The sequence below is a fragment of the Tachysurus vachellii genome, chromosome 6, assembly GCF_030014155.1.
Source record: "Tachysurus vachellii isolate PV-2020 chromosome 6, HZAU_Pvac_v1, whole genome shotgun sequence".
Taxonomy (NCBI): domain Eukaryota; kingdom Metazoa; phylum Chordata; class Actinopteri; order Siluriformes; family Bagridae; genus Tachysurus; species Tachysurus vachellii.
The window spans coordinates 13,729,321-13,743,855 of record NC_083465.1 but is presented as its reverse complement, the minus strand read 5'-3'; the positions used below and the strand labels follow the sequence as shown (position 1 = coordinate 13,743,855).

Here is a 14,535-nt window from a genome sequence, read left to right as displayed (position 1 = left end):
CAACCTTGGAGGTGTGAGGCAAACCACTAAGCCACCGTGCCCCCTCATTCTTATATAATCTATAGTTATTCTATTTACATGGTTTTCCAATGTAATCTAAGTTTATGTACATTTTGCACCATATGACATAACAAAGACAAGGTATGTTGCAAAAAGTGCTGACTCACAAAATTCTCATTAGCTCCAGGCAGAAAAACATGCATTGTGAAAATGCTTAAATTACCAACTTGTTTCAGGATGTTGACTTCTACTAAACTGGAAGTAATTGTTTGCAAGTATCCAGAATTCAGTAATTAAAACACTCTTTGCAAAAAAAAAAAAAAAAAAAAAAAAAAAAAAAAAAAAAAAAGACTACAACAAGACCTAAACCAAAACACGAGACACATACGGCGTGGTTAACCGAACATAACAAAACATGAAAAGGGCTAATATATATAGGGCAGAACATTAGGATAAAATGAGGAACAGGTGACATGACAGGAAGGAACAATACGAAAAGGCAAAGCAAGAGACACATTGGTAATACACAAAAAAGACAGCTGCAACAAAAGGCCTGCCAGCACCCCCAATAGCCTGGTCAGAAATTGTCTCGGTAGCTCCAAAGATAAATATTTGCGACATTTTTAGTGTGGAAAAGAGGAAGAGAACAGAGACCGAAGGAAGGATGAGAAGACAGACACTAGAGGTGTGAGACAGAAAACAGGAACACAACCTGTTTGAGATTAGACATTTCATATAATATTCTACACCCATATTAGCTGTGATCTGTGAAAGTATCACAAAGCTGGATCTCTGTTTGTTTGTTTCTTTTGTTTAACAGACATCTTTTCTAGTCACTACGTTTTGGGAAATTTGCTTAAAAAAAGGGAGGCTACGGTGTAGTCTATGCAGGTGTTCGGAGGTCAGATGGGAAAAGATGAATTTCAGCACATATACAGTTAACTGGAACTGCTGAACAAAATACAAGACTTTATTACATAGGAATTACATAATACTCATGTATCAAATGATACCATAGGCAAGTTAAAGTTAAATCAAGGTATAAATAAATTTCTGAGAATTTATATTTAATTATATATCAACAGAGTTTGTCAGCACATTAGTGAGTCATACGTCATCTATTATCTATGAACATGACAAGTACATGACCCTTGTAAGTGAATATACATTACTTGTGTGATTTTCCTGATATCAGTATTAGGAAAAAAGTGACAATAGATTTTTATTCACAGTTTTGTTCTTCAAATCATCATAGTATGGTCATTATGACTTATTTATACCTGCGTTTTAATCATGATTTTGACTTTACATGCATTTCTGTCCAATCCAATACTAACCATGTTCACTCTGTTTTTAGCTTGGTGACACACGCAGGCTCCCTGTCGAGGTGGCGTTAATGGAGCTTGTGTGCAAGTCGCCTCACTGTCCATTCGTGATCTAGCTGCTGGAATGGTTTGAGACACCCAATGCCTTCATCAATCCTAGAGAGGCCTGACCACTGCGTCAATCTCTACAAATTCTGTAGACATATGAACATGTCTGAAGCTATATCTCAAATTATCATGAAGCAAGAAATTCAGGCTGAATTTCTCTGCCAATTCCTTGGTGTGTTCCCTCGTGACATCAAGGAAGAAAATATTTTTATCAACCCCCGGGATATACTGTACTTTCTCAGTCACTTCAGTTTATACCCCAGCTGAATGGGTCGTTGGAAGATCGTACAAGGCAGAATCTACTGCCGTTTAGGGTCTGGGGGTCAGCATACATGCAGCATGCTATGTGGATGAGAGCCATTTTATGGACAGAGTGAGGTGGATTATTTCAACCTGTACTTCCCTAATTATTTGTATAGAGGCGAGAAAATACATACGCTTATACGTATAAATGCTTTACATTCAAAGCTGTACAGAAAGCTGGAAAAAAGTCTACTGCAAAGTAGTTAGAATAATATTAATAAAAATAAATAACTTACAGAAAATAATAACATTATTTTACATTAAATTACATTACTGCACACAGCTTCCTGCAGTCTGATAAGATGGTGCCTTCAGAATGACCCTAAAAGCCGACCAACCCTCAAGCAGATGCTTGTGCATGACTGGTTCTGAGGCCAGGTCAGTGAACAACAACAGAAAAGACCTAAATAAAGGGAGCTAAATGAGTGTAAAATAAAAATGTGCGTTTATTGTACTACATTAGAACTGAGTTCTGCAATAACAAATTGCTATGCTAACAATATTAAATGCAAGAATTAAACAAATATAAACATAAGAAAATAAGAGAAATATTTTCAACTTTAATGCAATATAAGTTAATATTCATGATATCTCTCTTGATTTTCTTCTACAGATTCTCTACAAAGGTGTATCTGGCGTTTAGGAGGAATGAAAAAACATCATCGACAAGACAATAAGTTTTGATTGCACCTTATTGTAAATGTCTAATTTCTTATATACATAAGTTCAGATGAAACCTGTAGCTTGAAATCTTGACCTTGTCTAAAAAAAGTAGTTCATAAATCACTTTTGAAACAGTTTTAAAGATTTTGTGTGATCTGTAATATTACCATGCAGTAAGTTTACCTACTGTAGTTTCTTCAATTCAGAAACATGCAGCAGAGAGGCCTGACAATTCACCATCAATCATAAAGCAGCTTCTTCGTTATCTTCGTTATCATCAAGATGGCAGAGAAAATGTATGACAAGCATTTCAGAGACAACTGGTCGAAAGAACCTGTCTTTAAAGACTGACTTCAGCCTGTTATAGAAAATGTGACAAATGCTTTTTTGCAAATACTGTAAAGTTGTACTTTCTGGTAAGAAGTCACATTTAAATAAGCATGCACTGACCACAGTTAAACATTGTAAAATACAAACTCTGGAATTGCCCAGGTAATTGTGAACTCAACTCCATCCTTCATGTAAGATATGGACTTGTAGCAAAACCTTTTGGAATTACAGTCTTCCACGTCTTTTAATTTAGAAAGCTGGGACAATTGCATCATATGTAGTTGACATTATATTATATACATTATAAGACATATATTAACATACTAATATTCATCTATTTCTAACAGGATTTGGATGAGAAAGAGAAATAAATTCTCACAACCACTATTTTATAGATTTACAACAGCTAGGAGAGTAATAGGAACAGCATCCGTAACCACAGCAAATCATGCTAACATAAATATGTTTGGGTTAAAAAATCCAAATGAATACAAAATATTTGTTTATGGAAATCTGGCAGCTATATATATGTATGGTGTTATTACATAGCAATTTGCTACGTGACGTTTTTGTGCATGCGCAGTAGATTGAGACGTGCCCGTTCACGCATGCGCTGTAAGTATCGAGCGGTGTAATCGTTACCTAAACAACGTACGCTGGTAAATTGGTAAGATACCTTCTTATTGATCGGATAGTTAAGGAGTTTAATAGTTTTGCACTTTATTTATACGTTTGTTCTTAACTAAATCACTTTTTCTAGTCGACACAATCGCCATGATATATTTTACAGCACATGTATAATATAATGACATGGTGGAGGAAAATCATTAAAGAACTTCCTATCTCACACTAATTAGTATCAGAATTAGTATGAGAGATTTGATTGCTGCAGTTCTTTGCTCGAATGGAAGACCCCGCATTAGGTATCCGTGGTTATTAAAGGGAGCAAAAAGTCAGTAGTCTATATTTTGTATTTACAGCTATTCCAGATTAACTGGAAACAACGAGCCCAAAACTAGCGCATGCGCAGTCATGTAAGCAGTGATGTTAATCTATGGTTTGTGGGTTGATGTTATCACCTGTACTGTAAAAGTATTTTGTGTTTGCATCATAGTCCAGATACGAACTGTCTTAAATCTAGTTTCAATATTTTTTGTTGTGTTTTTTTGTTTTGTTTTATTTTTTTTTTTAATATTTTAAATTAAAAGTTATATGTCACTTGCAGATAAAATTGGTTCTGATAATCTGAAACCTTGGAGTGTGTGAATATAAATAGCTACATCTGTCAAGTGGATGTTCACTGTAAACCTACAATCGTCTACGTTATAGGACTTAAAAAAAATGATAGATGTTTTGACTGGTCTATGTTATTTGAGTTATTGTTTGATGTTTTTGCATTGCAGATTTATACTATGGGGGGCCAGGTGTCCTTTGATGAGAAGGTTCATGTGGTGATTGTTGGTGGGGGGTTTGGTGGAATTGCAGCTGCCCAGCACCTCAAAAGTCAAGGGGTTCCCTTTATTCTGATTAACCCATTAGACGCGTTTCATCACAACATTGCATCACTTCGTGCTTCAGTTCAAAGTGGTATGCCAAACAACATGACTAAATTTATATCGTAATCTTACTAAAATGATTTAAATATATCGACCATTTTTGTCGAGTGTTTTATGAAATGTCTAACATTCAGCAATGTATGTTTGCATAGGTTTTGCCCAGAAAACCTTTATTCAGTACAAAAAAACATTTGGACTGAATTTCCTTCAGGGGCGTGTCACACGAATAGACACCACAGAAAAAATTGTTGTGCTTGATAATGGAAAGGTATTGATTGAAGTTTCTTAGAAAAAGGGTTGTTGTGCAACAATGCTATTGGAACATAAACAGTCTTTAACATTTTACAGGAAGTAAGATATTCACATCTCATCCTCTGCACTGGGTCAGATGGACCTTTCCCCGGGAAGTGCAACATTGTGGATTCCCACCAGAAAGCGATTGAGAAGTATGAAGATATTGTGAAAGAGGTAGTCATTTCAGCTCTTATACCAACTTTATCATTATTCAGATGTTTACAGGCATGCTTTATGATGTTATCTACTAAACATGATCTGTCTAAACAGGAAGACAATTATGTGTTATGTCCTTTCTCAGATCCAGGCAGCTGAATCAGTGCTTGTGATTGGTGGTGGAGCCACTGGGGTGGAAATGGCTGCTGAGATCCGGACAGAATATCCAAACAAGAAGGTAATTATAATTGTTACAGAAAAGACCTGTAATCAAACCACTCTATAATAAAAAATTCAATAATAATTTATATATAATATATACAAAATCTAATAATTTTTATGTATGGTTAATGGAAGAGAGAAAAAAAGCTTTCAATGTTAAAATCCATCAACAGTAAGCTATTAAAAACCCAAATGCAGGTAATTCTTATTCACTCACGTGATGCTCTAGCTGATTCAGAGCTGCTCCCCAGTGTAAGAGAAGAGGCCAGAAAGGTACTGCTGGATAAAGGGGTGGAATTATTTCTAGGTAAATCTTTATGATGGCAATGATTTAGTGTAAATGCTAAGTACATCATGAGGAATATTAGATTTTTTGCCAATTTTGATGTTTTTTATGATCCAGAACAGAAAGTTTCAAACCTTGATGAGCTGGAACTGAATGTGACACTGAACGGCAGAGTGGTGAAGACGGATAAGAACAAGCAGTTTACTGTTGACCTTATTATATGCTGTACAGGGATCAAGATCAATTCAGATGCGTACAAGTCCAGTCTTGGTCAGTTGATTTTTCTGTGTGCATGAATGTATGCATGTATATGAATGACATTAAATTTTGCATAAATGTGGCATTTATACTATTTAGTACTTACTTGTTAAATGTAGGTGTTACTGAATGTCATTAACTTCTATTTAAATTTATTTAATTTCTCAAATCTGGCTATCAAAAAAGAATTCTAAAAAATTCTTAATTTGACCTTAGTGAAAAATTTGTGTAATGTTTGTGACCTGTATTGTATATACAGTGATACCTCGAGATACGAGTGCTCTGACATACGAATTTTTTGAGATACAAGCTGTGATTCGACCAAATCTTTGGCTTGAGATACGAGCAAATTTTTGAGATACGAGCATCCAAGCCGCCGAAACAAAAATCATACATAAATAAGCATACAGTTAGTGTTGGCGGTATGGTTCTGTTCTGGACAAAAATCCACCTGCCCGTCCGCATGCATAGACAGAGCGGAGAAAGCAGTGAAAATAGAATAGACCCCCGTATAACAGAACCACTAATCATGCATAGTATTAGATATGCTCGCTTACGCGTTTTTGGAAAGTAATAAATGAATGAATTGATAAATAAATATTTAAATAATTAGAGAGAGAGAGGGAGAGAGAGAGAAAAATATGTGGAGATTTATGACGTAAACTGGTACAATGAACACAGGTTCCGGCATGGTGGAGTCGGGGTTGGAGAAGGGAGTTTAGATCGCAGCAGCAGCGAAGCGCTAGAGCGGCTCCATGAATGGGAATTTAAATGGTCGGGTAAAGTAAGTAAAGTAAAGCCAGTTTATTTTTTTAACATTCTCTTTTATTACTGTATGTTTTTATACAATATTTGTCATTTATAAATACAGGTACTGTACATTTTTCATATTCAAAACACATAAACAAAACAACTGGAGTGGAATTTTGCGAGCTGGAACGGATTAATGGGATTTCAATTAATTTAAATGGGGAAAATTGTTTTGAGATACGAGCAATTTGAGATACGAGCAAAGTCACGGAACGAATTAAACTCATATCTCGAGGCATCACTGTAAAGTAATATTTGAAACATTAATTATTGACTGTATAAATACCTGTATTTGGTCTTTCAATCCCAGTACTAAAACTCATATTCCTCATCTTCACTCTGTTTGCTGTGGCCCCTGATTTAGATGGGTGTCTAGCAGAGAATGGAGCCCTGAATGTGAATAAGCACTTGCAGGTGGAGGGCTTTGACAACATATATGCGGTTGGAGACTGTGCTAATATAAATGAACCCAAGATGGCTTATCATGCTGGTCTCCATGCTGGGGTGGCTGTGAGAAATATTATTAACAGCTTGACTGGAAAAGCATTGACCTCATACAACACGGGTAACTACATTTCACATTGCACATTAGTTTTAACAGTTGTTATACATGGTCTCTGCTTGAAAATAGGTCTTTTACACATCAGTGAAATTATCTACACTCATCAAGGAACATTTATAAAGCTAATCACTGTAATACTGTGTAAGGCTTCCCTTTACTCTCAAAAGCTTTAGTTCTTTTGTGAAAAAGGCTTTTGCTTTGTGACCCTGTGTATTATATGGTAAATTGTGGCCATGCACATAGTCAGCAGCAATATTAAAATAGGTTGTGGCTTATTTTATATGCATTACACTGCTGACACATGATTGGCTGATTAGATAGTTTCATGAATGTTTGTGTACAGGTGTTCCTAATAAAGTGATCAGTGAGTGTATATATTATAAGATAGATTGATAATGCCATTGAAATACTTCAGGGAGAAGATGAACATGTAGGTAACTTAGTCTAATTACAGAATCAGTGTGGTTTAGTAATAAGGAAGGTGTATGAAAACATTTATAGGAGTTTTTTATAGAAAAAGTCTGAGAATTAAAAAAATATATAAGTGCATATATAAAATGGGTTAGGGTTATGTAACCTGTTATTTAGGTTTTGTGTCTCATCTTGTTTGTAGGAAATGTGACAATGATATTGGCCATGGGTAGAGATGATGGTGTGGGCCAATTTAATGGTTATAAACTGCCTCGCTTCTTAGTCACCAAGGGAAAGAGTGAGAGTCTACTACTCTGGAAGAGCTGGAGGGAAATGGGACAGAAAGCTCCCAGCTAGTAGGTATCCACATGCCCTGTTATTGTGCCATACACAAAGAAAGATGCATCTACTTCTATGATCTTGCATTATAATGTATTGGGGATAAGGGGGATGTATGTTAATCAAGCCAACTGTACAAATATAACTGAATAACTGTTAAAATAAATCCAGATAACATTGGAACTTTTGTTTTGTTATATACCGAATACATTTGGATTTGAGGTTAAAAGATAAAAATTGCATGATGGATCAGCATTTCAGCTTTCATTTTCTGATATTAACATCTAGATGTGTTAAACAACGTAGAACATGGAACTTTTTTGTTTTTCGATTACCAGGTGATAAAAATATTTTAACATGACAAACCTGGAAAACCACAAAAGAATACTGCCATGTTTTGTTGATGTCAGTGGGTTGCTGAATTTATGCAGTTATTGCAAACAGGGGATATGTGTTGGTAACTTTAATTTACTTTAATTGACTATTTTCCAACACTGTTCTAATAATTACCTAACATCGGGTGGTCTACGAAAAAGGTGCCATGTTCTTAGCTGTTTAACACACATGTATGCAAATTTAAGAAAATAAAAGCGGAGATTCTTCTTCTCTATCACCTTCTCTTAAACTTTTGATCTCAAACCTAATGTCTTCAGTGTAAAACAAAAAAAATTGTCCTTGATGATTGGTGATTGGTGTTCCAGTATGTTTTTAGGAGAATGTAACTAATGATTAACCAAAAATCCCATAAATTCCTGTTTCATGTATTCTTTGATGCTGGATGCTGGAAGATAAATTGTCCCTTAAATAATTATATTTCTAATAAAATATAGTATGCATTTATTGTTAAAGATGTATAGCCCAGGATCTCCATTTGTATTATCAAATTCTAAGCACAACCACAAGCAACTATATGTGTTTAGTTTGACCCACATAATTTACACTGACAATTTTATAAGTATAAAATACACAAGATCAATTTGAATGAAAGATCAATATGAGTCAATATAAGTTCAATATAGACATAAATGACTGACTAAAGTGCTGTTTCCCTATCCATTACATATGCTCTCAATAATGTTTTAGTAAAAATACTACCCTAAGATCACCTCTAGATGGTGATAAAAGTACACAGCAAAACTGTAGAGCAGAGGTATTCAACTAAAATTGAAAGAGGTCCAGTAAGAGAAAATTTCTTGAAGCGAAGGTCCGGAAGATCATAATGTCTAACTAGTTAGTGTGATATATATTTAGGTAGCCTAGTAGTTGTATCAACAACTGCAAGCAATCAATACCTGACTGTCAAATCAAATAAATTCAGTACTGAACATATATATGATTGTAGATATGTATAACGTTCTCTCATTAAATAAATAAAAGTAGGGCTACATTTCAAAATAAGAGAAAATAAATAATAAATAAGTAAGCAAATAAATAAATAAATTAATAAAGTGCTTAACTTTCCCTTTTATATCTCAGTGAGAGAACTGAGCTCTAGCTTGGCTTGGGTTAGGGTTAAACCTGGGCTTGGGTTAGGGTTAAGGCTTGGGTTAGGGTTAGGGTTAAACCTGTGATTGGGTTAGGGTTAAACCTGGGCTTGGGTTAGGGTTAAGGCTTGGGTTAGGGTTAGGGTTAGGGTTAAACCTGTGATTGGGTTAGGGTTAAACCTGGGCTTGAATGGAGTCAGGGCCGTCCTCATACACATGGTCAGGATGTATAGGGCTACTTTCCTCAGACATGGGAAAGCTGTCTCAGGGATGCTGTCTTCAGATTTGAGTGGATATGTTTGTTCAAAACCTTTATGTTTTGTCTCATAATGGCGTTTCACATTGTCACTTCTAATAAGTGCCACGGTTTCTGTACATATGAGACACACTGGTTTACATATGAGACACACTGGTTTAGTGCTCCAGTGGGAAGTATGAACAGAAATGAGTGTGTCCATTCTGGAGTAAATGCTCTATTTATGCTGTCCACTTTTCTTCTTTTGGAGAGCGGCATCTTTATTCTCCCTTTCTCGGTCTCACTCGTCTGTTTCTCTCCCTTTGTTTTCTACATGTATCGCTATCTTTCTTCCATGTGTAACTTTAATTACTTTTACTCTAATTCTCTCTCATCTGTCTTGCGCTGTTGAGTCGCAGTTTACTTCAGGAATGCACAGACTTGATTGGCTGAGTGGCGCCTAAAAAAAAAAAGAAGCGCCCCGTCAAGTTTTAAAGCATAACCTTTTGTTTTAGCCGTAGGTCCGGGTCCGTATTGGACAGCTTCTGGGTCCGGACCCGGACCGCAGTCCGCCTTTTAGTGACCTCTGCTGTAGAGGAAAATAATTTAGGTTTCCCTTGTCAGGGAGGTACTTTTGATAGTACATTGGTACTGAAGTTAGAGAACATACAATATCTCTTGAGATTAATTTCAAAGATTTTTTGTAGAATTATTCTACACTCATTAAAAAAGGTTCCTGAAGTTTGCCTTTGTATTCATGCCTAAGTTAGCCAAATTCAGTGCAGTTCAAGTCAGTTTTAATAATGGACATTGCCAAAAAGAAGCTTTAAGGAAAATTTGGTATAACATTTTCATTTAAACAGCCATGGAATTTCATGGAATTTACACAAAATCAGATGACATTTAGCTAACCTTGCTGACCTCTAGAATAATGTTCATTCATGTATGGAGTTGTGTGTGTGTGTGTGTGTGTGTATATGTGCGTATGTATGTGTGTGTGTGTGTATATGTGTATATATATATATATATATATATATATACACATATACATATATATATATAGATATATATATGTGTCATTATTTGCATTACTGTTAATGTCATGGATTCTACAAATGGGGAAAAGGAGTGCCTTTATGAATAGCAGCCACTTTACATATGGTATTGATATAATGTAATATAATGATATGACATAATGTCTTAATATAATGTCTTAAGAGATTATTTATGAGAACAATAAAAATGAAAAAATTCTTCAATGCTACCACATGCTTGTGTACTATATACTATGCATACATTCATTCATACATACATACATTTTTATGCAGCAAACATGTTATTATTGTAAGAATGATTAAATGTAATCAGATTAAGTGCTACCTTAAATATAACGATGCAAGCACTAGGTTAACTGAACCTGACACTAAAAGGGCTTGTGTTTAATTGCCTTTTTGCTTTTTTGGCTTTCAAAGACTAAAGGCCATATTATAATTAATAGAATTAGGCATCCAGTTTCATGTTCCAGGAACTTTGGAGCCAAATTTGACTTCCTCTGGTTGGAGAATAAAGCAGCATTTGTCATTTGATCTTTGCAACCTGATAATATTTCCCCAAGTTGGCACGAAAATGGCTCACTAACCCCAAAATAAAACAAAAGCAAGATACATTGCAAGATACTCTTACAGAAAACCTTCAGCCGCACTGAAGATATGTAATTTACAGGATGCAAGTCATTTAATTTTGTTTAATCAGAATCACACAGGTCGAAAGAATTTTCAAAGATAAAATAGAATCAGACTTACTTTAGAGATCAGGTGCACTTATCACTTAAGTCTGTCTGTAACTGCATTGTGCAAATGGCATAATGCAAAAAAGTGATGCTTACATCAGAGACTATGGGTAATGGAGAGGCAGTGTGGTATCCCCTGAGAAATAGACTCTGTAAAGCGCCTTAGAACCCAGGGATCAGATGAGAGTGGTTGATGACGATTATACATAAAATGTAAATGACTCCTATCTTGTTTCAAAGACAAATTTCAGAGTCAAAGGGCAAATATATGTAACAATAAATCTAAATATTTTTTATGTATATATTTTATGTTTTATTTCCCAAAAATTTCAATATCCTCAAGCTACCCTAACCACTAAACATTTCAGAGATCACTTAAGAATGTTAAGAGCCTATGTAATATAAGGAAAATATATACAATGGATAGAATATCTCTAAAAACATTATTTTTGTGATTCCAAAAAAAAAAAGAGCATGAATTATGTCAGAACTAAGTAGAAAAACAATCAGAAACTTTTTAGGGAAAAATAGGGATCACATTTTAGTAATTTAGGGGTGCGGTTGTATTGAGAATCAACCAATCACATTCAGTCTTATGATCAGTATTATCTATAATACAGCATATAAATGAAATTATTCTGTCTTAAACCACATTAAAATCAGCTTCTGGATTCTCTTCACATCTTCTTGGTTACCTCTGACTGCTTAATCCGTAGTCCACAAAGAGCTTATAAAGCATGCATGGTAGATCACATGTTGAATGGTTAAGTGGCGGTATAAAAGCATTTAAAAACATTAGTTGTATCATAGAACAACGTACAGCAGCAGCTGGAGCACCACAGTGACATCATTAAGGACAGCATGTTTCTCCAGATAAAAACTTACCAGGGCGGCTGCCCCTACAGCAAAATTACAAGAGCTGAATAACAAGTACTGATTAACCTTTAGTTGACAAGAATCTCTCAACACACATGACAGAAATACCTACTGTGCTGCATGGCGGTGGCAGCATAATGTTTTGGCACAGTTTTCTTCAACCAGATTTGGGACTTTTATCAAGGTGGAAGGAATTATAAATGGCTACAAATACCAGTTTTATTTTGATGCAAACTTTTGAGTTTTTGTTATTGCAAGCTAAAGATCTGCACCTATACTGTATATAATTGTTGTTGTTTAGTGAATGACATTCTAGTCAATTTACCATAAATATTCAATAATATATGCACATAGTATAAGAAATACAAATGTATTGAATCATCTTATTTTTAGATGCTATTACTATATATTAGTGTTTGTTTACAGTGTCATCTTCACAGTCATTATTTTTCATGTACTGGTATTTTAATTCTGAGGATAGAGACAAATCAAATATTAAAAGATTTGGAAAATAACATTTTCATTGGCATATTTATTGAACTTCATGTTAAATAGATTTAGATGACAATAGATATATTGTTGCCCTGTAAATATTCAATTTAACTAAATAAATTCTTGTGTACATAGGAAATTAACTTAAAAAAAAACCCTTAACTTGATACAATTATGTTGTTTGTAATACCCTGTTTTTACAAAAAAACAACTGTTTATCTCCCCAAAAAAGAATTCCAGGCATGCTAACCTTGTGGTGAAGGATCATCGAATTAGAAACATAGAACACTGGATTGATTCATCAAGCTGTGTTACTAGGTTTATTCAGATTTGATGTAGTCACAGGACATGGAGGTTACAATGTGTCACTCACCGGGCAGAACATGTTTTGACATATAGCTACACATTAGGTTTTAGGTGGGTCAAGTATTGACTGTATTTCAATATGTTCATGATTTGAGTGTTACTGCCTTATACTGCAAATGAGCCTTATACTGCAAATTTACCTGTTTTTGTATGTCTGCAGTTTTTGGAAAACTGCTGTTTTTATGCAGAATCTACAGAAATGTGTTATACAAAACTACATGGGGCACAGCACAAAGTATATATTTAACATTAACAGTGATGTGGTGGTTTCATTTTGGAATGATTTCAATTTAGATTGGATGTTTTTTTTTCCAAGATCTGTGCTTTAACTGCATTTCAGTCTGGCAACCCACAGACCTGTGAATCTGTGCCTCTAGTGTGGCAGACTGATTACGTTTAACTATACCATAGATTTGTGCATCATTGAGGTGTATGTGAGCGTATGTGCTTGTGTATGTTCTCTTTTCCTTCATCTAATCAAACTATACAAAGTACCCCAACATGCCAATATTAACATTCCTACAAAATAAGTTTGGCAGTTAAATCTAAGAAAGTTATAGCAGTGAAAGATAAGATGGAGAAGGTAGATGGTTGTTTTTCTGGACTACCGTCATGGATTTTAATGTGGAGTTGTTTTTTGGGTTCGGGCCAAGAGCTAATGCAGTATCATCTTGCCACTCCCTGTTGGAAATGCAGAGTCAGAAGATGGCATGAGTCAGTTCAATAAAAAAAATGCAAGTAAGGTTAAATATTTTATGTTATGTACCTTTAATGGTTCAGTGCATGAAATAAAAAATGCAGTATGCTCTTTATTCTGAAGGAGAACAAAATGGTTGCCATATTGACTCCTGCTGTGTGTCCTCTGCAGTGGCCTGAGCTGACATTGACATCATACTCTTTTTTAAAATCACGCTCAGTTTTGGGCAAGAGTCCTAAATCATTTAGCTTCTTGGGGTCAGCGTAGTTCATCAGAAATTGGATTAAGCCAGAAACAGAGTTGAATCACACACAACTTTCATATAGATGTGTAATAATATAATAATCATTGAATGCCTTAGAACTTTTAAAATGTGCACCTCAGTTTCTTATACCATTTCTCTGGTCAGAAAATCTGTTAATCCTGTTAGATATAACTGTAAAATCAGTTAGATTTGTTATTCCTGCACTTATCTCTTTATCTGATCCAAATCACCTGATGTACTGCATCCTATGCTCGCCTCTTCTTTCTTAGAGACATGAAATCATGCTCTGTGCTGTGTCAAATTCAGTTATATAGCCCATTTGCATGCTTTGTGCTTTAGGGAATTTGGGAGTGGGAGGGGTGTGGATGAATTTTTTTTTTCCTGTCTTGGCAAATCCATTGTCCCAGACTGTCCTGGGTGTTTTTTCCCCTGTTGGTCCAACCGATGACGTGGGAGGAGTTAAAGAGGAACTAGACAGCCAAAACAGCCCACCCCCAACTCATGCTGCATGGGAGTCTGTATTTACTTTGCAGCACAGAAGACTAGAGCATCATTACAGAGTGCACTGATACTTAGCGTGGATTCAGCACACACTCTCTTTCACTCACTAGCCTCACAGTCTAACTGTTTCCTGCTCATTCTCTCTCTCTCTCTGCACATCACCAGTGAGCAAGAGTGAAGAAGAGGCTGCGAGTTCTGCAGCTCCAG

General features: G+C 35.3%; 1 protein-coding gene across 1 annotated transcript; it reads left to right on the top strand.

Moving 5' to 3' along the window:
- The first annotated feature begins 3,337 nt into the window (after window positions 1-3,337).
- aifm2 (apoptosis inducing factor mitochondria associated 2) lies at window positions 3,338-8,475 on the top strand. The gene is made up of 9 exons (XM_060872419.1): window positions 3,338-3,396; window positions 4,133-4,316; window positions 4,438-4,553; window positions 4,634-4,753; window positions 4,881-4,973; window positions 5,156-5,264; window positions 5,361-5,513; window positions 6,676-6,876; window positions 7,487-8,475. The coding sequence occupies exons 2-9, from the start codon at window positions 4,142-4,144 to the stop codon at window positions 7,639-7,641; spliced, it is 1,122 nt and encodes a 373-aa protein (XP_060728402.1). The 5' UTR covers window positions 3,338-3,396; window positions 4,133-4,141; the 3' UTR covers window positions 7,642-8,475.
- The last annotated feature ends 6,060 nt before the right edge of the window (window positions 8,476-14,535 follow it).

Coding starts and splice junctions, on each gene's coding strand:
- aifm2 (XM_060872419.1), top strand. CDS start 4,142: ATGGGGGGCCAGGTGTCCTTTGATGAGAAGGTTCATGTGGTGATTGTT. Junction 4,974..5,155: donor CAGAATATCCAAACAAGAAG/GTAATTATAATT, acceptor ACCCAAATGCAG/GTAATTCTTATTCACTCACG. Junction 6,877..7,486: donor ATTGACCTCATACAACACGG/GTAACTACATTT, acceptor TCTTGTTTGTAG/GAAATGTGACAATGATATTG.